The 25,458-nt window shown below is 40.8% G+C and overlaps 1 protein-coding gene across 1 annotated transcript; it reads right to left on the bottom strand.

Moving 5' to 3' along the window:
- Positions 1-1,433: 1,433 nt before the first annotated feature.
- btaf1 (BTAF1 RNA polymerase II, B-TFIID transcription factor-associated) lies at positions 1,434-24,548 on the bottom strand. Its single transcript, XM_084735230.1, has 38 exons — positions 24,111-24,548; positions 22,911-23,034; positions 21,701-21,815; positions 20,344-20,487; positions 19,266-19,465; positions 18,184-18,317; positions 17,805-17,934; positions 17,614-17,682; positions 17,323-17,412; positions 17,143-17,238; positions 16,352-16,528; positions 16,043-16,183; positions 15,770-15,894; positions 15,131-15,251; positions 14,795-14,899; positions 14,532-14,681; positions 13,619-13,761; positions 13,261-13,435; positions 12,910-13,113; positions 12,094-12,514; positions 11,762-11,946; positions 11,510-11,666; positions 10,973-11,082; positions 10,498-10,699; positions 9,865-10,013; positions 9,582-9,734; positions 8,943-9,064; positions 7,575-7,742; positions 7,234-7,311; positions 7,021-7,150; positions 6,769-6,910; positions 6,543-6,673; positions 6,090-6,212; positions 5,449-5,601; positions 4,903-5,114; positions 4,622-4,781; positions 4,138-4,308; positions 1,434-2,733 (listed from the first exon to the last, which is right to left on the bottom strand). Exons 1-38 carry the CDS (start codon positions 24,122-24,124, stop codon positions 2,584-2,586), a joined length of 5,574 nt encoding a protein of 1,857 aa, XP_084591356.1. The 5' UTR covers positions 24,125-24,548; the 3' UTR covers positions 1,434-2,583.
- Between the last annotated feature and the right edge of the window lie 910 nt (positions 24,549-25,458).

Genomic DNA, 25,458 nt, shown 5'->3' with positions numbered 1-25,458 from the left:
TTTGAAAACATGGAGCTCAAATGCTGCTAATGCTTACTACTGCTTCAGAGTTTGTAGTTCCCACCTTAATTCTTCCTTTTTCTGTACTAATAAGCAAATCTTATTAAACGTAGTTGTATGACGCTGTGAAACCTTGTGGTCTTTGGCATGGCATCCTCTCCCTCTCTGTCATCTCTGTCCCCTGTTAATGCACCAGACCTTATAAAAGAGCTGACCAGTACTAACTTGCATCATGCCCTTGACTTAATATCTTTATATTCACATTATCTGTCCTTTCAGTGTAACGGATTCATTGTTCAGTCTCTGAAGGTGAGGCAGACAAAGCATCCATAATGAACAGTTTCTGTATTTCACAAAATCTACTCCAATAGCTACTAAATGGACTGTCTTTGAAACCTACAGGTCATTTAGAGTAGTGCATTTATTTTATATTTGTTTTGTCTCAAAAAAGAGGAAAGGCACTCTTTCGAAAAGTTAAAAAGCCTCAATTTAGATTCCACTATAACCTGAATAAAGGGTTTTTAACTTTTTGCCCCCAAAAGTGCCTTGGACCTTTCTTCTGTTTTTTTTTTCAAAATAAAAGCGCACCTTCATTACACGTGTTTGAACTTTTCAACACTTCAGAGTTTTTCTTTGTTGAATTTACTAAAAGAGAAAAATCTATATTTACGTTTCTGAAATTTAATGAGTCAAATCCGAAATGAAGAAAAACCAAGTTGCAATAAAAATCCAGATACAAAATTTCCAGATGAAAACACATCTGGGCCACAGATGATAAATAAAGCAGACCTGTCCTGTCAGGTTATATTCTCTGTCACATGATCGTGCTCAGATAAGCGACTACACACCCTGCATTCTTGACTTTTCTATCTGCAACTGTGAACTTGATTTAACAACTTGTAGTTGTAAAACTTATTTTTCTTCCAGTTCAAAGAATACCAAATCTGTAGTTTTCAAAGTTATACAGGTTATTTTAGCCTTCCTTTGCTTCCATTTAACATCCACTTGTCCAAAGACATTGTGGACGAGGATTCCTGAAAATGTTTTAAGTTGAGATTGAAATTTCATTCTTGACATTGGAAACAGAAGCAGACAAAACAATCTTGCCACAAAGTCCATTTAGTAGCTTTAATCGGTCAAGAACGAACTCTGAATACCAACTTTAAGGCCAACACAGACAGAAACCCCTTAATGTGCCATCTGCTGCTGTGTCTGCTTCCTATTCTAATGTTTGCCTTTGCAGTGTGTGGCGGTAATAAACCAGTAAATGATCCTTAAATATGTATACTTGTGTCAGAGGAAGATTAATGTGATCATATTTTTGGCTCTTTCAGGTTCAGTCTCATCAGTATTATTATTCTTGGATGTACAACCACACCATCTACTGGCCATCGTCGTCCACATGCAGAGAAAAAAAAAAGATTGATATGTAGTTCAAAGGTCTGTAGAATTTATTACAATTCCACAATCATAAACAAAAAGCAGCAATTACAGAAATATGTACAAGTCTATTATTTTTTTTAAAATACTTGTGGCGAGTTTCAGGTACCAGTTTCAGCTTGGCCCCATGGTTCAGTTTCTGTAATGCTGCTTCAAGTGCAGTGCTCTCCCAGCTCAGTATTACACCACATTAGGAGGAGCTGGACACAATGCAGACTTATCATGTCTCCACAAAGCCTCTTGATGGCCTCAGACCATGTGAACAGACTCTCCCTGGGGCAGGAGTCGAAACTGTCGCCATCTGGAGGACAGGAGTCGCCTCGTCGTAGCACAAACGGCTCCTGAGCTCAGCAGTCACCAGTGTGCTATAAAAAGCCAGTGTGCCGTGTTGACATCCTGTGGTTTCTCCAGCAAGCTTGTCACTCTCGCCCTGCTTCCCTTTGTTGTACAAAAACACGTTTGTATTCATCAGTCAGAGAGGCGTCGACAGGTGTGGCTGGGTATCGCAGTGCTTTTAAGACCTTGTGATGAGGAGGAGGGAGTCGTCGTGGGGCAGATAGGAGGGAGTTGCAACTGGGTAATGGTGTTTGAAGCAGTTAACACTGTATACTCTGGCAATGCAACATGGGAGGAGGGCAGTGGGCTGTAAAAGTAGCACCTGGTGCTGGAACTATAATTATGATACACTGTATGCTTGAGAGGCTACAGCAACACCGCTGTACACAGTGGTGCTGCCACTGTTACTGGCTGTAGATGGTGTAAACAAACACTGGAGATGTTTGTCGCAGATGGTACATCGTCATCGTACCATTATGTTCTCTCAGCAGTTTTGTTGAGGGTTTGGTTTGCTCTTAACAAGGGATTCTGGGATGACTGACAATGTTAGCAAACATCAGAAGAAAATGTTTCAACATTGTTGCAGTGTACCTATCAATTTGAGAGCACTAAAAAATAGATTCAGCTCTACTTTGGGCTGTTTTACTTATTGCTTTGGGACATGTACTCTATTAGCTATCAGCGACTCCTTATAGTATCTTGTGTGGGAGTGGGGCAGATGATTGCAGCAGTAGGCGTCTCCTCAGGTCTGACCAGGTCCTGCTTGGCCAGCGAATGGAGGCTGTGCGCATGGGGGTGATTACAGTGCTACTGCAGGGAGTGCATGAAGTTATCCAGGTTGTACTCTGTGTCGTACTGCTGCTGGTCCCATAGCTCTCCCAGGCCCTCCAGCACAGACTTCATGGAGGCCTTCCCTGAGGTTGACGGCGACTGTTCACCCTTCTCACTTTTCTCGCCCTGAAACACATTCATATGCAGAACAGTTCAGCCAAACACGACATATGTTCCACAGGTATAGTAGCACAACCTGCAAGAGGAGGTGCGTATGTTGAGAATAGACAGGAATGCAAGCTAGCAGGCTTTTGTCTGATGTTTCTTTTCAAAGCAGACTGAAGTCCAGAAATGACACACATTCTGTTAGACAAGAATAGTACAAACACTACCTCTGTTTATACTCCTGATGTTTCAGCTCTCAGCCAATTTAGTTAGCTATGTGAATTCCTGACGCTGCACCATTGCTCTGACCTTTAATGTTATATTTAATAAAAGTGTTATAATGTCGTCTGACATCAGATGTACAGTCTTTGGTTCAGGTGAAGCAGTGCTATACAGTGTTATAATAAGCTGAGTAATCATGGCCTCATTTTCACCTGGTATCAACATGTGATCTGTATCTGGATAATGACATCCATTCCTCAGGCCTTTACATTTACAAATTCCATTAATAAGAACTCTTATTATCTTGATTCTGGCCTTAGTTATCAGATCTCAATATGCTAATTCACTGGGCAGGGCTGGTGGGCTGCTGCTCCTACTTGTAGCCTTTGCTGGGCTTGTTTAAGCAACCATTAAGAGGCAGAGTTAGGTGACTTTTCCAATTGGCTCTAAGGGTTGTGTCTCAGGCTGCAACTAACCATTATTTTCATCATTAATTAATCTGTTCATTATTTTCTCCATTAACCAATTAGTTGTTTGGACTATAAAATGTCAGGAAATGGTCAAACATGTCGATCGCTGTTTCCCAAAGCCCAGAGGATATCCTCAAATGTCTTGTTTTGCCCACAACCCAAAGAAATTCAGTTTACTGTCATAGAAGAGTAAAGAAAACAGGAAATATTCACATTTAAGAAGCTGAAATCAGACTTTTTTTTTCATTAAAATTTACTCAAACCAATTAATTGATTATTAGAATAACTGGCAATTAACCACTGCAGCTCTAATTGTGCCCACTGATTGCATTTATACCTGGCTGAGATCTGATCATAAAATGCAGTGTGATGTGTTTTTTCAGAAATGATTTCCAGGTGTTGCACGTTAATACAGTGAAAACCACTTACAGTGATCAAAAAGGGATGTTATTCATTCATTTTGGGTCTTCTCATACATTACAGGGGTTTCCATTATACCAGGTGTAATATTATATTATTGTTTTCATAGTTATTGTGTGAGCCATTTTATTCAGTGTGTATATACTTTTATGGCTGGGTAAAGATGTGACCACTTAACTACCATGGTTGTAACAATGATCAGAAGGTCACAACAAATATTGCTTAGATCGCAATTTGTAGCCCCCACTAACATGTTTCTCCTCCTCAGTCTGTTCTCTGCGTCTCCATGATGGAAACACATGAGAGGTCTCACCTTGTCTAGAGTGAAGAGGTTGAGGAGCTGGTCTGTGCCCATGCTCTGCAGGCTGCTGTTGTCTTGGCTGATGACAGTGTTGGCAATGCTCATCTTGAATTTCTGCAGGCCCATGATCTTCTCCTCCAGCGTGCCTCGTGTGATCAGCCTGTACACGTTCACCACCCGTTTCTGCACAAAACCAATGAGAAATGTTAATAGACTGTATTGGTTGTGTATTGTAGGACTGTGTCTGCCTGCCAATTTAATTTCACTGGGTTCATTTTGCATCACTGGTTTCAGACAAGAGCAGCACTGTCACACAATCCAAGGCTGTTCAAAGGCCATATTTAATAATGCATCAAGGAAACCCTGATGAAAAAAGTTACATCCTACTGTAGGAGAGGCAGAGGCATCTTGAATTTAATTTACGAAATGATCTAAATGTTACTGGGATACGGTCCATAGTGTCTACTGTGTCCACTGATGTATCTAACAACAGTACCTGTCCTATTCTATGAGCACGATCCATGGCCTGCAGGTCCCTCATTGGGTTCCAGTCATGTTCCACAAACACCACAGTGTCTGCACCCGTCAGATTCAGACCCAGGCCACCAACATGGGTGGTCAGCAGCAGCACATCGATGGAGGGGTCATTGTTAAACCTGAGATTCAGAGAGAAGAAAGCCAGAGAGAAGAATTAGACTTAGGTGGCAGCTCACATTCACACCGACAGGCAGCACTCCGAACCAAATTTCAAACTTGCTGATTAAAAAGAAAAAAGACCTGGAAACGATGGAGTGGCGCAGGCCTGCCTGCACGCTGCCGTCCAACCTCAGGTAGGTGACAGAGGGCAGTTTGGGTTTCAGCAGGTCGTGCTCCACAATATCTAGCATGCTCTTTAACTGGCAGAAAATGAGCACACGATGCTGGGCCACCACTGCCTCAGTGCCCCCTTCTGATCCTCCGCCACCACCAAGACCACAGTCCAACAGCAGCTGGAGAACAGAAAACACATCAGAGCTACAGTATGAGACAGTGTGAAAAAAAGCTTAAGTGACTTTATGGGCAAACAGTCCGATTGGTCAAGAACAAGTATTCATGGGTTGCATTTAAAAACATTTCATGAAAAAAACAAAAAAATTCTTTATCAGGAAATGTGTGCTTTGTTTATCTCCTTTCTTATACAACCATATTATGTTCACGAAACCTTTATTATTAAACTGCATAATAATGATCTTGTGAACTTTACAGATTAAATTAAACATATACCAAACTAAGCAGAGGTTATGTGGTGCAACTGATATAAAACTTGACTTCGCGGCACGCTACCTGTTTGAGAGCCGAGAGTTTGGGTGCGTGCTGAATGTCCCGCAGGCTCGAGTTTTGACCCGCCAGCTGCTCAGTGATTCGTTTGTACTCCGGATGCTGCGGGGTCAAGACCAAGCTCGGGTGGTTACACAGCTTCCGCAGGTACTGCAGTGCCTGAGGGATGCAGAAATATGGGAAATATTACTGTATGGCCATAATGAGCTGCAACTGCAAAATATAAAGGCATACACAAAGCATTAAATAATTCTTTGATTCAAAACTACTTCACTTTTGCTCCGTGACTCACAAGTTTTATACAAAACCAGTGCACTCTATGAAATTTTGATATCATAGACATTCATGTGACATGATACATTGATCGACAGGTGGCGCTAATGTTCAAAGATATGCCAACGAAGGCAGTGAAGAAGACTCCTGGCAAGTAAACATGGATTTAAACAATGCAAAGATTTGGAAATCAGTTTTGTAAATATTTGCTGTAGGAAGAAAAAACATACTAGACACACTAGAGACACACAAAATGTTTTGGTGAATAATGTGAACTGTAAACAAAAACTTTTTTAACTATGGTTGTAGAACAGGTTCACACTTGATGCTAAATATCTTGAGATAAATACTTGAGAGAGAAAAACAATCAGTACCTGGAAGACATGGCCTGTGGCCTTCAGTTTAGGCTTCTCCTCCACTTCTGTAGAGGCTGCAGAAAGGCTGTCCTCCACACTAGCCTTGGCTCTAGACTTTGCAAAGTCTTCATATAGCTGAACCTGCAGATAGTGAGACAGCACACCAGATTGTTAGACTGAGGTTGAGCCATTATCTTGTTGCAGCACTTGTGGAAAACAGCCATATTATTTCAACACCTAGAGTTATGAGCAAACATCCCATTTACAGTACATTATAAGGCCTTCAGCTGGCATATGATATAATTGGCTGTTCTTTGCTATTACTATTGCACAAGCTAAAAATTCCAGATAATAAGTCAATGGCAAGAGAAAAAAACTGCTGATGCTGTATGACAGAATAGTAGTGACAAAATAACTTTTAGCCTGTGGGCATTGGAAATGCTCATTAGATTGTTATGGGGAGTCAAGTACCTGTAGAGGACTCAGGTTGCAGTAGTAGTCCTGAATTATTTTAGGAGGAAGGTCTTGGAGGACATCCTCCTTCATCCTCCTCAGTAGGAAGGGCAGCACCTGTCGATGTAGGGCCTCCATCGCCAGGACACCTGGGAGGGAGAAACCGACGTGAACGATGTTATTGTCCTGATCTCTCCTGATCAGTACTATTCAGGTAGAAGTTAAAAAGACAGAACTGACATACCTGCTTCCTGTTCCCGTGAGGAACTTTTGGCATCACGACTGGCCAGGATGGGTTTACCGTAGCGAGCAGCAAACTGGCGCTCTGTTCCAAGGAAGCCCGGCATGAGGAAGTCAAACAATGACCAGAGCTCCAGGACATTGTTCTGGGGAGGGACAGAATGGGAAAATATTCATGCTCTGACTAGTAAATGTACAAGAAGAGGAGAATAACTTCAGCAGTTAAATCTATTTGATTGCCAAGATGATATCTCACCTGAATGGGCGTTCCTGACAAGATGACTCTGAAGTTGGCAGCCAACTGCTTAATGGCTTTGGAAAGTTTGGTTTTACCGTTCTTGATGACATGACCCTCATCAAGGATACAGTAGTTAAATTTTATATTTCTGTAAAAAGACCAAAAAAGTTCATAAAGCTAAAAACTGAGCAGCTAAAGTCCAACACACAAAGATATGAGAATAATACTCACCTAAAAAAGTCGATGTCATTCCGTACAACATCATATGAGGCTACTATAAGATTGTGTTTTTTCACTTGGTGTTGCAACCTGGAAAAAGAAACATTTGTTTAAGGTTCATTAATTTTGTTAAGAGGATATAAATAGGACAGGGAATGTGTGTTCGTGCAAAACTCTATATTCTCATTTATCGTATAATAATAGAACCAAACAAACATTAAAAACTGCTGAACAGCTTTGTTCCACTGTACTTATTTGGTTTATAAAATCGTAAGCCTTTAGGACAAGAATATAAATCACTCTCTGTAAGCTGACAGGCTTTTCGCCTCACAATAAATCTGACTAAGTTTTACCGCATTCGTTCTGTGGGAGGCCCAGTGTAGTGCAGTGGGTTGAGGTACTCTTTGGTGCAGAACTTGCCAACTTCATCCACCCAGTGTCCAGTCAGTGTGGGAGGACACACCACTAGAGAGGGCATGGGGCTGCAGTCTGCGGCCTTAGTCTTGGCATATTCCTGTGCCCTAAATAGACACACAACAGACAGAAGGCTCAGTCAAGTGTTCTTCCACAGCACTTCAAATACAAAAACAGTTTTCTAAAAGGAGGATCAAAATGAGAGCAAACAAGAGCATCGAAACTGGGACAAATTACTGTTTATATTGTAACTGTGAAACTCTGTTTCGCCTGTCTGACAGTGAATATGAAAAGATCCTGTTTAAGATGTTTTTCATTTATGACTACAATGAGCCTGTACTATGTCTCACATAATAATCCCAACAGTAAGCTTTTTATTTATGGCTTAACCTAAATGAAGACATTTCATTTGTTGACTGACAATGGTATTTTTCATTTAGAAAATAGTTCATGTGTAGATGACTGATAAGAATTTAGTTTCTTCTGTGTTGGGAATACAAACAATAACGAAAACTCAAGGTAGAGTAATGCCACAATATAAAAGTCCAAAAAATGATATTTATTGAGATATTTAAAAAGAGTAATGACAGCTTAAAAGGATGTCATGTGCTCTGTGTGCAGCATTTTTTGTTTATATAAAAATAATTTTTCCTTTTAACTCAAGTCCATCTCCCTTCCTTCTTTAATTTAACAAAATAAAGTTGCCAGCCATGACCTATGCATGTGCAAAAATGAACTAAACATGAATTGCCTTTTGCAACTCTAAATATATAATTCAAGCATTCATTGCCAAACCAAAACAATGCAGTAGCAGGTTATTTTACAACATAAGACAAAAATAATAAAAGAAAATAATTAACCATGTAATATCATGATATATAATCTCCACAATCCAATACAAGGCATTGTGTGTAGTGATATTTAATATTTTGTCACATTCCTATTATGTAGAGATATGATTCTGTCTGCACTGCCAACCGTTTACATTTCCTTAGAAAAATTAGGAACAAGAGTAAGCCTAAAGCCTTATATTATGATAGAGTATTAATATCTGACATCTATTACATAAGCCAGCATATAAACAACTGCTAAAATCGATAACATATTTGTACATCCATTTAACTATTCAATTATAGTCATTCTTTATAAGTCATACAGATGTGAAGTTATAATCATAAAAGTGAAGTTTGTTTCTGAATGGTACAATATATTGTTTTAAATGAAAGAGGAAGTGAGTCAGTATGCTGACTTGGTAGATTTAAATGTCAAACAACAATAACACCAAGAGTCTCGATTGAACTCAGTACCTGAGGTAGTGATCTCCTGCCAGAATGCAGATGGACTGCAGCGTCTTGCCGAGGCCCATGTCATCACACAGGATCCCGTGTAGCTTGTATTTGTTTAGGAAGGACAGCCAGTTCACTCCATCCTGCAAGATGACACAAAAGCCCACACTGAAAATACTAACACAAAAATCTGCTCACTAAAATAGACATAAAAGCAGCCAATCCATTGTAAGTGTAGTTGGTTTCAGAGTGATATTTTTTCCTCAGTCAGTTAAGGTTGAGTGGTTAAGGACCAATAATAGTAAGAGTGGTAGCAGCCTTTAAACTGGATTTCTGCACTGATCCATTAAAGAGATGGATGGCTGGTCTGCCAGCACACAACACTTCTCAATTCAACAGCTTTAAATCTACCCCATCAAGAAAACCATTTGTTGTTTGTGTCTGTTTTTTACAGCCAGTAGCATTTTAGCCTGTAGTATTTACAGCAAAACATCATTCCTAAATCTGGCAGAAAAATGATCCGACGCAAGGTGACGAGGCAGCTCAGGCACAAAACACTGAAGTGCTGAAGGGGTTGTTAAATTGTGTAAAAACACAGGTTAGGCACCCTTTATCAGCTGCTTGAGGAGGTGTCAGAGACACAGTGGACCTGACACACACCTGCTGGTACTTCCTGAGTTCAGCCTTAATGGGCACAGGGATCTTGTAGTTCTCCAGTTTTCGGCCGTCAAGCAGTTGCTCCAGGAAATGGCGTTCTCTGGCCTTCTGGCGGATCAGGTCAGCAGACATGGCTGGAGGGTCTGGGATACCTGCCTGGTAGACAGGAGGAAAAAAAAACCACTGTGATATCAGTGTTCTAGCAAGCAGGTTATCTAATCATTTTGGAGAGATTCATAACTTTGCATCAAAATTACAGGTTAGCCCACTATTCGTGTGCTCCTACCTCTAGTGGTAACAGGCGGATGAGTGTAGCAAAGCATTGTGTGGCCATGAAACGAATGCTATCACTGGGGTCACTCATACGGCCCAGGACTGGTACTACGAGCAGCACAATGTAGGGTACAATGTCCACATCCAACTGCTCCATGACACCTGGAGGGATGTTAGTCAAGGACACTACTGTACAGAAATAACACAGCAAAAACTACAAAGTCGATGCTTTAATGCTGAACAACTTACACATGACATTGTCACACTGTTATTACAGTTTGTTTTAAAACTGCATTCCTGCATATGTGTTACTAAATGCATTTATACCGTACTAGATTAAAGGGATATTTGGATTGTTCGAAGTTGGGTTGCATGCAACACATGTATTCTGCAAGGTAAAATTACTGTTTTTGATTACAGAGTCTGGTTGCTTTGGAGTGAGCAATGTCTGGCTTACATAATCAGCAGTTTGTCATTGGAAAAGGCTCGCTGACAGCAAGGTAATGTGTTTGAAATTAATAAATAAATTCAAAAATATCAATAAAGTCTCTACTTAGGTTGTAAGAGGTACTTATCCATAGTCTAACTTCAAATAATCCACTGTCCCTTGAAGAAAAGTAAATCTCAATGTGCGTGAGAAGGATACAAGCCAGAGCCTCGATGGCACCCTCCTGTTTGGTGCAGTCTTCAATAGCAGCTAACCAGGGGAGAACACACTCAAGGAAAAGGTTCATGGTCTCCAGCATGGCTATCTTACTGAGCACACCCACACAGCGTGCCGCCATGTGACGCACCGCTGTGTACGGATGTTGCAGGCACGTGAACAGATGGGGTAGGTGCTCCAGTAGCTAGAGAGAAAAAAAGAAAAACAACAGAAGAGACACATTCAGTGAAATGCTTGCATTATCATAGTTGCGGTAAGAGGCACCTCCTTCCCTCCTTCCATGCTAAATGCAGTTCCATTACTCTGGACAGACCCTTTAAAAGTCCAAGAAACAGTTCAACATCAGCGCTTAATTGTTAGGTCTTCACATGCCATTAAAATTTCAATCAATGGTAAGTCTTCTAGAAATGGTGGTATAAGGTACAGTAGAACAGTCTTGGTGGAGCGGCAGTCTTACCAAAGGTTTGAGTTCAGCAGACATGGCTCCAGCCATGACTTCCAGCACTTGAAGAGAGTTGACCAGTTCCTGAGCTGCCGTGTCTCCCCTCTCGAGCTGAGCCTGCCTATCTAGAACACACAAGAGACGCACGGTGATTCAGAATGCTGAATGTGTACATCCTGGGCTTCCTGAAACCTGATTCTGGGATGCTACTGAGTGAAATATCTTGGTGAAATGAATTGAGATACAAATATGATGCAACCCTTTTAGAACTGATAATAGATACTTTGAATTTGTAATTGCTTCGGGATGATTCATATGGTGTTGCGCTTAAACTGATTTGCATCTATAATGCTACATTTAGTGGTATTTGAGTCAATTTAAGGCCAGAAATCTACATGCAGATTAGAATTATTGCTGGCGAAGTGTTCGACCTGTTAAAACACACTAAAACAGTGTTGACTGTTGCTATGCTGCCAAGAATAAGTTAAGAAATTCTTGTTTATTGCCATATCAACATGGTTGAATAGCTGAAAAGTACTTCAATGAACATACCAATGTGTTGCTTTTCAGTGACCACTGCTCTCAGAGGTCCCACTGTGTTCTCCCACAGGTATGGCAGAGACTTGGTGAGGTCTGCTCCAAAGTGCCTGGCAACAGTTGTTAGAGAGAACTCTGCCCCTCGTCTCTGAATAAGAAATGGTTTCTTGCTCTAATGATAAAAAAAAAACATAAAGAAATGTCAATATAAATTGTTGCCATTATGACCTAAATATGAGGAAAATGTACTTTACTAGCGCTCTGTACCTCATCATTATCAGTGCTGATGGTGCTGCCAGGAGGAAGCTCTGTGGTGGGGGTCTTTGGAGCTTTAGGGGTTGGCCCCCTCTTACTAGTGATGGCAAACGCTGCCCTTTGGTGACGGTACAGAGTGATGATGCCTCGCGTTTTATTGACCATGTGTTGCATGCCATCTTTCTCTAAACCACTGCCTAATGGCATGAGAAAGAAGGAGAGAGAAATATAGTCAATCGTGTGCAAACTCTTCTTCAGTGTTGATAAATGATTACTGAAGTTGTGATGTTAAATTCTACAAACACAGAAAAACTAAACATATGCTCAAGCTTCAAAACTCTTACCTTTGGCATTTTCCAGTGTAGGGGGGACAGGACAAGCTGATGAGGGTGTGGCTGTGGAGTCTACACAGGCTGAGGCACAGAGGTTCTTGATGATCTTGGGGTTGGGGCATGGTGAGCGTGCAGCACACTGCTGCAGCAGCTTGGCTATAAAAGAAGCAGCATAGCCCTGGATCAGGGTGTTCTCCTCCCTCTTGATGGCCTCCATCAGAGGCCTGACCAGTGGGTTGAGCTTGTCAGGAAGCACCTGCAGGTTAATCACAGCGCAGGCTGTGAACATGTGGACACGGAGATGCAACTGCTGCCATTCTGTGCTGGTCTCCATCACTGTCGCTTGAGCCTGCTGTCGCTTACTGTCCAGTGCCTGCCACTGTTTGGACTTCACATTCAGACCTGCCGTTGTCTCTGTAAAGATTGTGGTTACCTAGGGAACAAGTGGGGGGAGAATGTGACTGACTGGAATACTTACACAAGCGATGTGTTACAGAGTTCAACTTCCTGAACTTGACCTCAAAAGCTGAAAACGAGATAGGTAATAAGACCTGGAAATAACGACCTGGGGCCTCATATCAGAAAAATTACCTAACCATCTGTCCTACATTAACATTAACTTTACAAGCTATGATTCTTTCCTATCTTCCTGTTAAATCAGTGTTCATACTGTCATGCCTGTATCTGTGTTTAGAATGTATATGTGACTACCTGCATCCATAACAATGGCTTTCTCACTTACCATTGGCTAGCTATCTACCTATAATAATGATATCTAATATCAGAAGAAATAGGCATTGAATTTTAGCTTCGTATGGCTGGACCTACCAGTTCATTGGCTTGGTCAATTGTGAAGACACTACAATTGACACGTTCTTGCAGGTCTATGTTGCAATCAGCCAGCAGTGCAATGAGCTGCTTACACTCATTCTGCATGCGTGTGAAGGGGATGGCAATCTCATCATAGTACAACTGCTCCGACAGAATGGCCAAAATTCGAGGCTGCACCATGGATGACACCACCTGACAATCCTGAAAAGAAGAGACAGAGATTGGAAAAGTGAATAAATGTATTCAGCCTCTGAATGCTTGTTACGTTTTGTTTCGCTCACACAACATCCAAAAACTGTACAATCTGTAATGATTCCCCAATAAACAAAATGTGTCTGAGCTTTTCACCTTCTGCAGTGCAGCCCACTCACACAGCACCAGAGCCACAGCTATGCGCTGCAGGGCAGATTTGGAGTTGAGGTGGAAGAGCAACAGCTGGCCTAAAGACTCCGCTGGTCGGATCTCCTGAGATGCAGCGTTGAGCTGAGGGTCACAGATACACCTACACAGAGCCCCCAGCAATCTGGATTACAGAGATACAAAGAGAGCAGGGAAACACTGTCAGAACTGTTAGCATCTTTATCTTCGTTCCATCAACATTTTATCTAACCACTACGGTTTCTTTATTTCTTGAGTGAAAGTCTCAAGTTTATCTAAAGATCGGGACTGGTAACGTTTTCCTTCCAATGCAACAAGCAAAACTTACTTGGCAGCCATGAGGCGAGCACGAACCACTACATAGTCCCTTGTCACTTGATCATCTGTCACCGTCTCTGCGCCTGCTATGTACTCCTGGACCGTTTCCTTCACCTGATTGGTCCCTTGACGTGCCTTTGTACCAGCCTTATCCTGTTGCATCGACACAACATTAATTGTTACAGTACAAAGTAACCCAAAAAATTTCATTTGACATTATAAATGTTGCTTTGGTCAGACAACATAACAAGCAGCTTGTTGCCGTTGCTGAATTACATCCATCTCTGTGCATGAAATATATATCAAGTCCATTTGAGCATGCAAAATAAAGCTTTTTTCCCCCGACTTCCATTCACTGTCCATAACCATTTAGTCCCAATTCATTAAGCAAGCTGGCTATCAAGTTATTTTTTTTGGGCTGAATGGGACTTCTCTGCTGTATTTTTATTTCCTCCTCCAGACTGTTCAGGTTGTTTGAGCTCCTCTGGCTCAAACACACAGGTCATGGCTGTAAGAATCTTCTGTTAACGTCATCCTGTCTGCTAGTCTGTCACCTAGCAACTTCAGCAAGGTTCATGGTTTTGTGCATTATTTGTACAAATTTGTTTAATAATTAAAACAGAAAGCCCTACCACCCGGTATAATCTCATACCGACCTATTTTGCAGTTTGTTACATCAGATGTGTTGCATGGTGTATAACACGTATAGCCGTTTATTCATGTAGAAAAAAAATACCTGAGATTAGTTTTCAAAAATCTTAAAAAATGTAAAATATTACTCATTACTTACTCAAAATTGCTATGAACTAAAATCTATTGTTCCTTGAATGAGGCAACACTTTTCATTTGTGGAGATACATTACATGCCCAAGAACAGAACCAAATAAGAATTCTTGTTCCTCAGCGAATGAATTGTGCACAACCTTGGAGCGGGCCTTCACTTCCAGCAGCATGTTCAGGTCTATGGGAATGTGTGAGGCCTGCATCATGAGACAGAGCCAGGCGCCCATCCATGGACAGCTGGCTGCTACCACGTACTGCTGGGGGGCCTGAGACAAAAGCTCCATCCACACCTGCATACAGTGAGACACATAGGAAATCAAGGCAAAATCCAACATACAAAGAAAGATAAGTGAGACTTATCCAAGCACCTTTACTCATGAGATGAAGTGGTCATGCAACAAACCTTTTGGATCAGTTCAAGGATTTCCTCATTGCTCTCCAGAATGCAGGACTGAAAGATGTGCCGGAGCATATCTTGTAGGATGGGGTTGATCCACATTGCACAGCTCTGCGAAACAAAAACATAAAAACACTGCCTAATTATGGCATGCAACACATTAGCATGCATTTAAGCTGTGGACAAAAAAAAACTGGTAAAAAACTTGTGTTGTTGAATTATGAATAAAAATATGGCAAATTATTGTATTTCTGATACTTCGTTAAATCCTGCATGTACAAATATTGACAAGTACTTTGAGAGCAATCGAATGTTCATGTAATACATGTAGGTCAAATGTACCTGGTCAGCTTTAGACAGCAGTGTGAAAAGGGTTTCCAGTGCCGCCCGTCTTACTGATGAAATAGTGTGTCTCAAGAATGGCCAGACCCGAGGGACCAGAACTGTTAATGACTGCTGCATGCTAGAGTGGACAAGAAAGTGTGTCAATATAAATACACAGTCAGGAAAGGGCCATACAGGAGTTCCAAAACACTCCACAAAATAACAGCTTATTACAAGCGTATAGACTTAACCCTTGCCCAAAAGAGTCCCAGCTCATCTAATTGTGTGTTTGCAAGTTAGTTCAGTGGTGGGTGTGCGTTGTATGCTTTTACGTGAATCTAGTTCAAATAAAGTTCAGCCAAACTCTTGGCACAGCGCTGATACTCCACATAGCACACAACCACAGAGTACAGAGGAGCCAATTTGCTTACCTTCAGCTTTATCATAACAGATGAGCTAAGTACTTGTCATTGCTTTTTTGCCTCGTCTTTTGAAAACTTACTGCGGCTGGGGGCCAGCTAAATTTGTTTAAAATGTCATCAAGTAAGACATTCAGGCAGCATTGTGTCTCTTTTGTCTCCATCATTTAAAAACAACAACATATAATTATGATTTTGGGGTGCTAACATTTATCGTGTGACCTTTCCTGAGACTGACCTGCACTGTCGGACCTGCGGGTAGGTCAGCAGCGAGGACAGTAATGTCATGATGCTGTTGGTGGAAGCAGTGAGGTCGTCCAGATCCAAAAGAGCATCCCAAAGTGTGTTCACAATGAAGGGCACCTGAAAGACAGACACAGAATTTAGTGTCTTAACAACCAAATTAAGACCTCTAAATTGCAGACCATGTGCCCTCAGGTGACAAACTTCTTTGCAAACTTTAACTCAACAAAGATATACTGTTAAAAGACACTGCTATTGCGTCTCTGACCTTATTGGGCAGGAGCTGTACCAAGCCTTCCACCACAGGGATGAGTGCTGAGGCTGCAACGGCCCTGACATCATCATCTAGGTCTTGTAGACCTACAGTGATGGCAGGGAGCACCCGGGGCAGCAGAACAGAGATCAGGTCCTGAGACACAGCGGAACAGAAAGGTTAAGATCAGCATAGATGTATGGGTCTAAGTATACCCCACTCCCACACTTTATATTCATGAACATATGGTGCTGATCGAATACATTGTAGAACTCTGCTATGCTTATTTAACAGCTCATCTTATACACGCAGAACAGGTGGTACCTGTCGGACAGCCAGGGCATACTTGATCCCGAGCAGGCCTCCATGACGAACCTCCCACTGGTCTTCTTTTAACAGCTTCAGCAGGACGTCTACTGTCATGGAAACACCAGTTTCATTCATGTGGCGAAGCGCCACACCGAGTGTCTGGGCACACGTCTCCCTGACAGGAGCTACCACCTGGCAAAGGGGAAGAGATGCAGAATAAGTGAAAAAACACAGGAAAAAATTCTAGCCAGAGAGGAGGAACTCATCAGTAAATTCACCATGTGTTGCTTGGAAGGACACACTTAATTTTAAGGCTGTAGACTGTGTTGTTGTTGTAATCTGTTATAATGGTTGATATTTATTTGGCACACCTAAGATTTGGCAAGTAGTGGTGGAAAGGTTTCACCGGGAAATGTAATACACAAACACCCATTTTTCAACTCACTGCTCTTCTACAGTGTTGCCACAGTGATGAGGTGGGACAAAATATAAAGCCTCTTTATCTAAAGTAGTACCATGCATCAGAGTAGTTGGCACACAATTGTTATATTTAGGAGAGGTAAGTGTAAATGCCAAAAAACACTGCCTTACTCAAATATGTCATGGGGAAATAAAACAAAACGCCTCCAACACAATGACAACCATAGACTCAATGTACAAAAATAAATACAACTCATACAACTCAAGTAAATCGGGATAATTTGCTACACGTCTCCTTTACCACACCAAAGAAAGTCAGTATTTTCTAGCATCCTCAGACATTCTGTTAAGATGTCCACCCCCAAAAAAACAACACAAAAACCTACCTCATCAGATACAAAATCTCCAAAGCGGTCCAGAGCGAAGACACAGAGCAGCCGGATGACCAAGTCCTCTATCCACTCCTGATGCTGCCGCAACATCTGAATCAAGACAGCAGGCAGTTTGTCTCACGTTTATTTCCCACTGCAATGTCAGAAAATCCCTAGGACAAATTTCTGATATACCTGTTCTGCAGTGCTTCCCACCAGCTTCCCACCTCCAGCACCATGGGACTTGAGGATTTCTCTAAGACCTGTGCCTGCACCATGACGAACCTGTAAACAACCACATACAATATGAATTCATTTGTTTATATAAAGGTTCCAGTCCCTGAGATCTATTTTTTTTTGTGTCAGCTACCCTGTTTACAAGTGGATCACAGATTGTTCCTTTGACTCAGCTGAACCCCTCAACTCCAAATGTGTACAATATGCTTAAATTAAGTGTCATGTCATTTAAAGAGGTTTTCCTTTTACCTCCCATGAAGGATTGAAGAGGTCATTGCAGAGCTCCTCACAGAAACTCTCCAGGGGCCACTCGTGTATCTAAAGACAAAGCAACTCATTTATATCATTAATCAATGTGAAGTGGTTTTATATTCTCATTTATAGCAATTAAATGGTTCAGGACTTCAATGATTTATTGAAATGATTGATAAATTCCTTACCTCCTCTAAAAGACAGGAGTTATCTGGGACGTTGTCGATTAAGACTTTATGATCTGTTGCCGGTTGGTCAATAACTACATTGGTGGTTTTCCTTCGTTTCTCTTCAGGTTCACCCTCAAAACTGTCGTTGCTAAAAGTTGGAGAGAGCACAAAGTGAATGATTTTGTCATTACAAACAAGAAAATTTAGCATATAAAGGCAAAAGATCTGTCAAGATAAAACAAGTCAAATCCATGAAAAAGCATGTTGATTCAAAGAAATACACATTTAGCTGTATATGAAGCAAAGAACGCCCTTCAATGTGTATAATTTTGCTACAGAGACATTATACTGATTTCTACGTGGTCAGGATTAACAGCAGTACACATAATAATCTTACCTTTTTTCATTTGGATCCATGTCTCTGGATCTTTGTTTGGCCACTAGTTTGGCCATCCTCTTAGCCTTATTCTTCTGACGACTGCTCATGCCTGGCCGGAACTCTGAGTCAATCAACTCAGCTGCCTGAATGGGCTGAATACAAAGCATCGGACTTTATTATTCATTTTAAAATTTAACTGAACACATAAATCATCAACTGTATGGACCAGATTACTAAATTAATCATTTAACAGATTAATTCTCTGGCTCAAAAAGAGCTGCACAGTGCTTCAAGTATTTCTAATGTACTCCAAAGGTAGTAGTAGTAAGGTAATAGTGCATTCTCCTTGCCTACTCCTGTACAAGTCAGGCTTATTGCGTTGGATTTCTGCAGGAACAGGCTCAGTGAATGAAGCCCCACACTCCCATCAAACACAAAATGTGTCTATTATACTATATTCCACATACTGACATTCTCTGGCCTCTACTAACTTCAAATGTGTGCAGCACCTCAAAACAGATAAGGCACACAGGCCTGGAAGATATGAAGATCAGACAGAATGATCCAAGACTAAAACTGGAAATGCAGAAAACACCAGAGTTTGATTCATAGGAGGCAAAGACATAGAGAGAGAGAAAAGAATAGCCTGACCATCCCTTGAATTCGTATGAATTTAATGAAACTATCTAATCAGATATCCTGTTCAAACAAGCTTTTCTGCTTCAAAGCCAGATGGTGTTTGATAACATGACATGGTACGGGTCATATTTGTGACTAAGCACTGCACAGCTCCACAACAACAGCCTGTGTCATTGTGGCACAAGTTATAGCCTGCCTTCCTTTACCTCATTGAACTCAGGCAAGTAAGTCTGTATTTGTCCTTAAGTACAGTACCAGTCTATAGATCAACACTAAGCTGGTGACAACAGGTACCCACTTCTGCCTCACACTTCCGATTATCTTCAATTATTTTTCAACTTTATCTTCCATTCAAGGTTACAACTTGTAGTAAGACCCTTGGTAAACCAAAGGACACAAAGTGCATGCTCAAATGCCTGCTGAAAGCTAAGAGCTAAGTTAAGAGGCTAAATGAGACCAACCATGTGGTTGCGGGAGCTGGATCCAGCTGTGGCTTTACTTCCATGGGCTCTAAGCCCACTGGTTTGGCAGGTATAGTCGAGGTCTTCATCGTTGAACAACTCATCTGTGTCCATGCCGATGGCAGCACCCATATCCAGACCCAACTTCTTCTGAAGAAGCTTTCTCTGGCGGGCCAGACGTTCCTTTGGGTCCATCTCACCTGACAACAAAAGACGGGAAGTCAGGGGAAAACTTTAGATTACCAAGTAAACAAGAACACTGCATCTATGTGAGGAATACTTTTTTTAAACTTTACTGAGAGAAATGCCTCATCACATTCACAGTTACACACTGACAACTGGATGCTGTCCAGTATAACCACAGTCTTATCTGCCGGCCTCTGAGCAGCTTTACTTGAACGGTTGGGATAAAGGGATTTGCTTAAGGGTGGTAATGAGAGAAGGGCAAAGGCTACTCTTTAACTTTCCCCACCCAGATTTATCCTGCCAGTTGGGGAACTGAACCAGCAACCTCTGGGTCACAAGCTAGCTTCTCAAACCATTAGGCCACCACTGCCCATGTGTGTTTCTGAGATCTGATTATGTGCATCAGTGTCATTTTGAAGAGTAATGCAGCAAGGAGGCAAAAAAGATAAATGCAGGGCCCACAAATAAATACAGGAACAGTATCATATATAGCTCTGAAAGTCACCTACAAATTGTTAAATTTAGCTAACTTACACAGTACACAGGACATTGAATGAGAAGTGAAATCAGACCACAAAGAAGAAAACTGGCCTAACAACTGCATGCAGGAAGAAGGGTCAAGAAGTTCAAAATTCAAATGACTATCCGAAGATAAGGATAAGCAGCTTTCACTATTCAAATTGTATTCAAACTCATGACCAAGTAGCCACATTGGTAGTTAGGTTTTTGTCTCAGTAATAACTATTTTTCATAATACAACTGTGTGATTCTAGCAATAAAGAATACATTTACACATGGTTCAAATGAGTCAGACCTCGTCTTTCCACAGGAAATACATAAACAATTAACACAAAGTAAAAATACTTTGTAAAGAAAAAGAATCACTACAAACCAGTTTTGTCATCCTGCAGTTCAAACTCTGCCCCAGCAGATCCCAGCAGAGAAGCCCCATGTTTGAGTAGGCGGGAGATGTCGAAGTGATAGAAAGTCAACCGGTCACAGGAGGAGTCCTCTGGAGACAAGTCTTCACAAGACTCTACAGGAAACAGAAAACAGTCTCATGATTGAACATTAACATTAGTCTCTCCAATTACTTTATAAATCTGAGGTCATGTCTACACTTTCATCAAGGACAAACTTTTCTTTCCCAGCCAAGAAAAATGATTTTTTTGACGACTGACTGCACAACAGATGAGTCTGAGGTTTCATTCTTGTACAAACAGGAAAAAAGTAAGCTTTTCCAAAACAGTGATACTTGCCTTCACAGAAATAATATGAAGCCTTCTTTCTGATGCTCACTATGTGAATCATTTTGTACAACAATACAGTAGATCACATAATACAGGTGCTGTCATTAAGATATATTAATGACTTAAGTTGTCAGTTTGTGATAAAAAAAAAAAAATGTATCAATTTATCAAAGGTCTCAAGTAGCAGCCTGAAAAAATATCAGTCCAAGTCTTAGTTAATACATGACATTTATAAGCAATGATTAAATCACAATTTCATAATTCTACAGTCAAGTGACAAACGGAAACAAAAACATGTCACATCAAATTATGCGTTTGGCCAAACTGAACCAGAATAAGTGAACATGGTGAGTTTGAAGCTACAGAACAGGGTTTCACCTGCTGAGACAAAGTGGAGTAATTGGCTTATGTCTAGCAGACAGTGGTCTTACAACACTAATGTGATTACTCCAACACATTATTTTATTAACTGTCAAAAATGAGGACAAAGGATTAATCATTTTCCAGCCGTTTTGGTGTCTCAATGTATAAAGTGAACTTTAACAGTTTTAAGTGTTAGTTTGGATGGAACCGAGTTTGTCAAAGGAGCACTTAAGTCAGATGATACTATATCTGGGAGGGTGAGGACCTGCTATAGAGGTTATCATTTTCAGTTCTCTGCACTAACAGACTGCACACAACTAGCCCTGTACCAGACATGAGGGTGATGTTTCAAAAATTTGTGCAGATAAATGTATGCCCAAGGAAGTAAGTTCCCTGTAACATCTGATTAACTACCAGGTAAAACAGGTCATGTATTGTAACTAAACACAAGGCAAACATTAGTGTTCTGAGCCTTTATGTAAACAATGATGCTAAAGGGAAGAGGCTCAATAAAGGTGGACTTCACTTCCCCAAAACAATTGCAAATTCAGTGTTTGATGTGGCATACACACTCCTCAGCTTAACAGCACTTAAATTTGGCAGTGCTGAAATATTTTAATGAACATGTCTTCTCACCTTCTTTAGGCTTGGGGGTTGGGTCCCACTCAGGAATATTCTTCACAATGGCCTCTACAGCTTGGCCTGCAGCTATACGAGTGTCCCAGTTAGGACTCCTTAGGTAGGTCAAGACCTTGCAATTGACAGAAAATAGATTTAATTTACTATACATAAAAGTTAAAACTTTCTGACCTATAAAGAGAAGGCATGAGACAAGTGAAACAGACAAAATGCAAGAGCACAGGTTCTGTTTTGTGTTGGCTATGTGTCAAGACATTAAGGTGGCCTGTTATAAGCCCCTTCTAAAATGAGAAAAAAAACCACTAACACCTGCCAACATCTGGCTTTTTTCTTCAATGGGAAAGGGTACAATCGGCATTCACTTCCAGGTAAAATGACTCTGCGCTAGACACGATTGGCAGTTACACATGCCATTTTCGCCCCTTTCCCATTGAGGCATTTAAGTTTTTTTTGCCCCCTTTACACATGTGCTCCTTGGTTTGACAAAGTGCTGCAGCCCAGCACAGAGTTTGCACCCACCTAAAGGTGTGAATTTATTGATGAAGTGCTCGTCTTAAGTCAAGCTCCTGAACAATTTATCAACATTTTACTTCCTATTAATTCTTCAAGATTAAAATCCCCCATTATTTGGTTATATAAAAGCTTTTATTATGAAGCCGCAAAATTAGGAAATGTCATCAGCTGTAACTTGACGACTCCACAGCTGAAAGCAAACATGAGAGAGGCACACATCTGACAGTACAAACAGCAACACGGAAGAGACACTACACTTCAAACTACAGAGCATGATTTGGAAGCTACAAAAGTGCTGAGAGTGAACACAGCGACTTTTAAAAACCTCTTTCTCTCTGCTCTCTATCACAGACATGATCTCAGTCTCTGTGCACATCAGAAAAAAAAGACAAAAGCAAGCGGGTCTACTCACAATGGGAAAGGGTCAGTTGCCTATTTTTAGGGGGTTAACCCATGTTCTAAAAACCTGCATATACACAGTAAATTTGGTGTAAAATCGGTAATAGTTGCCAGGTCAGAATCGCATACAAAATTCAGTCCAGGTGCTCATATTCTGCAGACAGTTCACTGACCTGCCAGCAAGATTTACACTGTTATATATTATTACTATTTCAGAAATATGACTGCAGATACAACAATATATGCCCAGATTCATGGTCACCATAAGATGTTTGGACAAAGTTATCAAACATACCTTTGATAGGAGGTTATTGAGTTCATGTGGGTGGAGTTTGACTACTTCTCCAAGCTGCTGGGCTGCTGCTTTCCTGGTTACAGGTGTTGTCCCGGTGTCAAGCAGGATAAACAAACGATCAAGTCTGAAGACAGGTTGCCAAAAAAAACAAAAAGAAAAACAAAAAAAAAACTCAAGGTCAACAGAAACATTACTGACCATCCACAGCAGTGAACAAACAACATGCTGATTCCTCTTCTCTAATTTGATGTTCTAGGGTGTAAGGACCCCCTCTTTTTTCACTGAACCCTAAAAAGTAGTCTCACAATATCATTTATTAAGGCAAATGCTCTCAAGACATGTAAAAAAAAACCACATTGATGGATTATCAATTATTTCGCTTTGCACCAAGGTAACCTGTAATGATCCTGGTCTTTCACTGAGATCATTAACAGTCTATTAATAAAGTAGGGTAGTGGATTAGAGAGATGTACGGGGCGTGACACCAGGTACTACTAATACTTAAGCTGAACTGCAGAGGAGTCGACTTTGCTATGCAAAAGAGGACCACTGACACCACGTGGAATTATCATAACAATCACAACGAAAAACACCAACTAAATACACATCAAAACAATGTTTGCAAAAGATGTGTGGTGCATTTTAAATGTGACGTTAACGACTGCCACGACTTTAGCGTCAAGGACAGGCTGCAAACACTTAAATTAATCAAGCTTACGTGTTTAAATATGCGACAATAAAACTGTCACTTCGCACTGTCCCTGTTCTGGTTGTTCTGGTTGAATATAACTCAACACAGACAACCAATGATGAGATCTCGGGTTTGCAAATTGGCTTTCCTTACACAACTTCACAACAACGTTAGTTAGCGGTAGTTAACCTTTAACGTTGATTGACGGTAGAGCATCAGCAGACTCAACAACATTAAATTATTGTTTAGTTAACTGATATCTCGGGCCAGCATTAAACATCGGTCCAAAACTGACTTATTATGAGCTCATCCGGCCTGCAAACCCGTACCACGAATAGTGACAAAGTTACACCATAACGTTACACTGTGTTAGCTTGCTGGCTAACAGTCGTCGCCATGCCATTCTTTGCCAAATCTAAAGCTAGCAGGTATTAGCCGGTTAGCTAGCTAATTGTTCAGGAAAATCGGAAAGATATAAACGAGTACACTTAGACGGAAGCAATTCCTACCTTGATACAGCCATGGCCAACTGTTGTATGGCTTTTCAAGCCCCACATTCAACAGGCAACCAGCAATTTGAGACTTTCCCCTCTCTGCTGTTTAACGTTTCCAATGCGGCAGATAACAGTGGGTGAAGTCATTAGCTAGTTAGCAGCTACCGGTAGCTAGCCGAGGCCCAGGCTGTGTGCTTCTGACCACCCCAACTCTATCCACCGAGGAGAGCGAGTTCACCACCAATTCATGGCTTCAAAGTTGTCCCTCTTGTCTCTTCGGTATCTTCTCTCATAAAATATCGCCGAATACTATACGCACATCAATCTTTAGCACGAGTTACCCTTCAGAACTCTTCGCGGATAAATATTTTAACCTGATAAGATGTAAAGAGTTATTTTGTTGCACGTTGAGAGCAACCCAGAAGACTGTTTTTATATGAGGAGCCATCTTGAATTTATTCCTTCCTCCATAGCAGGCGGAGGCTGATTGGCTAGAAGCATCGGGGAGAGCCAATCAAAATGCACGTTAAAAGAGGAAACGAAAAGAAAGAAAAAAATGAACATTACATTTTTTTCTCAATAATGTTTGATACATTATTGCATCCTACGTGGCTGTAGTTCAACTAAAATATAAAAAAAAATTACCACTAACTGATTTCCATAGGTTTTGTGACTTTATGCGCTCATAGACATGCAAGCCAGACATTATTTAACCACCATTAACTGAATTTTCTCCTAACACTATATCAGACAAATTTATTTGAACATTATTTCGGTTATTTTCATTCATTTTCATCGTGTATTTGTTGGTATTTGCAGACGTTGCATTCACTTAAGGTTGCAGTTGAACCCTGAGCTGACCATGGTCCTGAAAAGCCAAAGGTTAACCATGTCAGTTTCAAAGACAGAATCCTTTTCCATATAGTCTTGAGGTAAGAATGGCAAAGAATAGTGTTTTAGTAAACGCCACAACTAACAGTTGATGCTTAGTGTATTAGATAGTTATTGTTTGGGTGATATTAGATAGGATTAATTATTTAGGAAAATATGGAGACAACCACTGTGTTACTGATATATCACAGTTCAAGCATTTGAGAAATGAGACTGTTAGTACACCTGTCAGACACAATAACACACACCACACTATGTCCACACATGTTCTGTATTTTTTGACTATCTATCTATCTATCTATCTATCTATCTATCTATCTATCTATATACATATGTGCATATATATATATATACATATATATTTATATACATACACTGTATATACATATACTGTATATATACATGTGTGTGTGTGATGTGTGTGACTGCAGGGGGTCTACACTGGATAAGACAGAACAGCATTTGAATGAGA

Source organism: Lutjanus erythropterus, chromosome 14 (genome assembly GCF_056507025.1).
Source record: "Lutjanus erythropterus isolate fLutEry1 chromosome 14, fLutEry1.hap2, whole genome shotgun sequence".
NCBI classification, from domain to species: Eukaryota; Metazoa; Chordata; class Actinopteri; order Lutjaniformes; family Lutjanidae; genus Lutjanus; species Lutjanus erythropterus.
This window is presented reverse-complemented; position numbering and strand designations above follow the sequence as displayed.

Coding starts and splice junctions, on each gene's coding strand:
- btaf1 (XM_084735230.1), bottom strand. Junction 15,252..15,769: donor CCGCAGGTCCGACAGTGCAG/GTCAGTCTCAGG, acceptor TGTCCACTCTAG/CATGCAGCAGTCATTAACAG. Junction 13,436..13,618: donor GCTCGCCTCATGGCTGCCAA/GTAAGTTTTGCT, acceptor TCTGTAATCCAG/ATTGCTGGGGGCTCTGTGTA.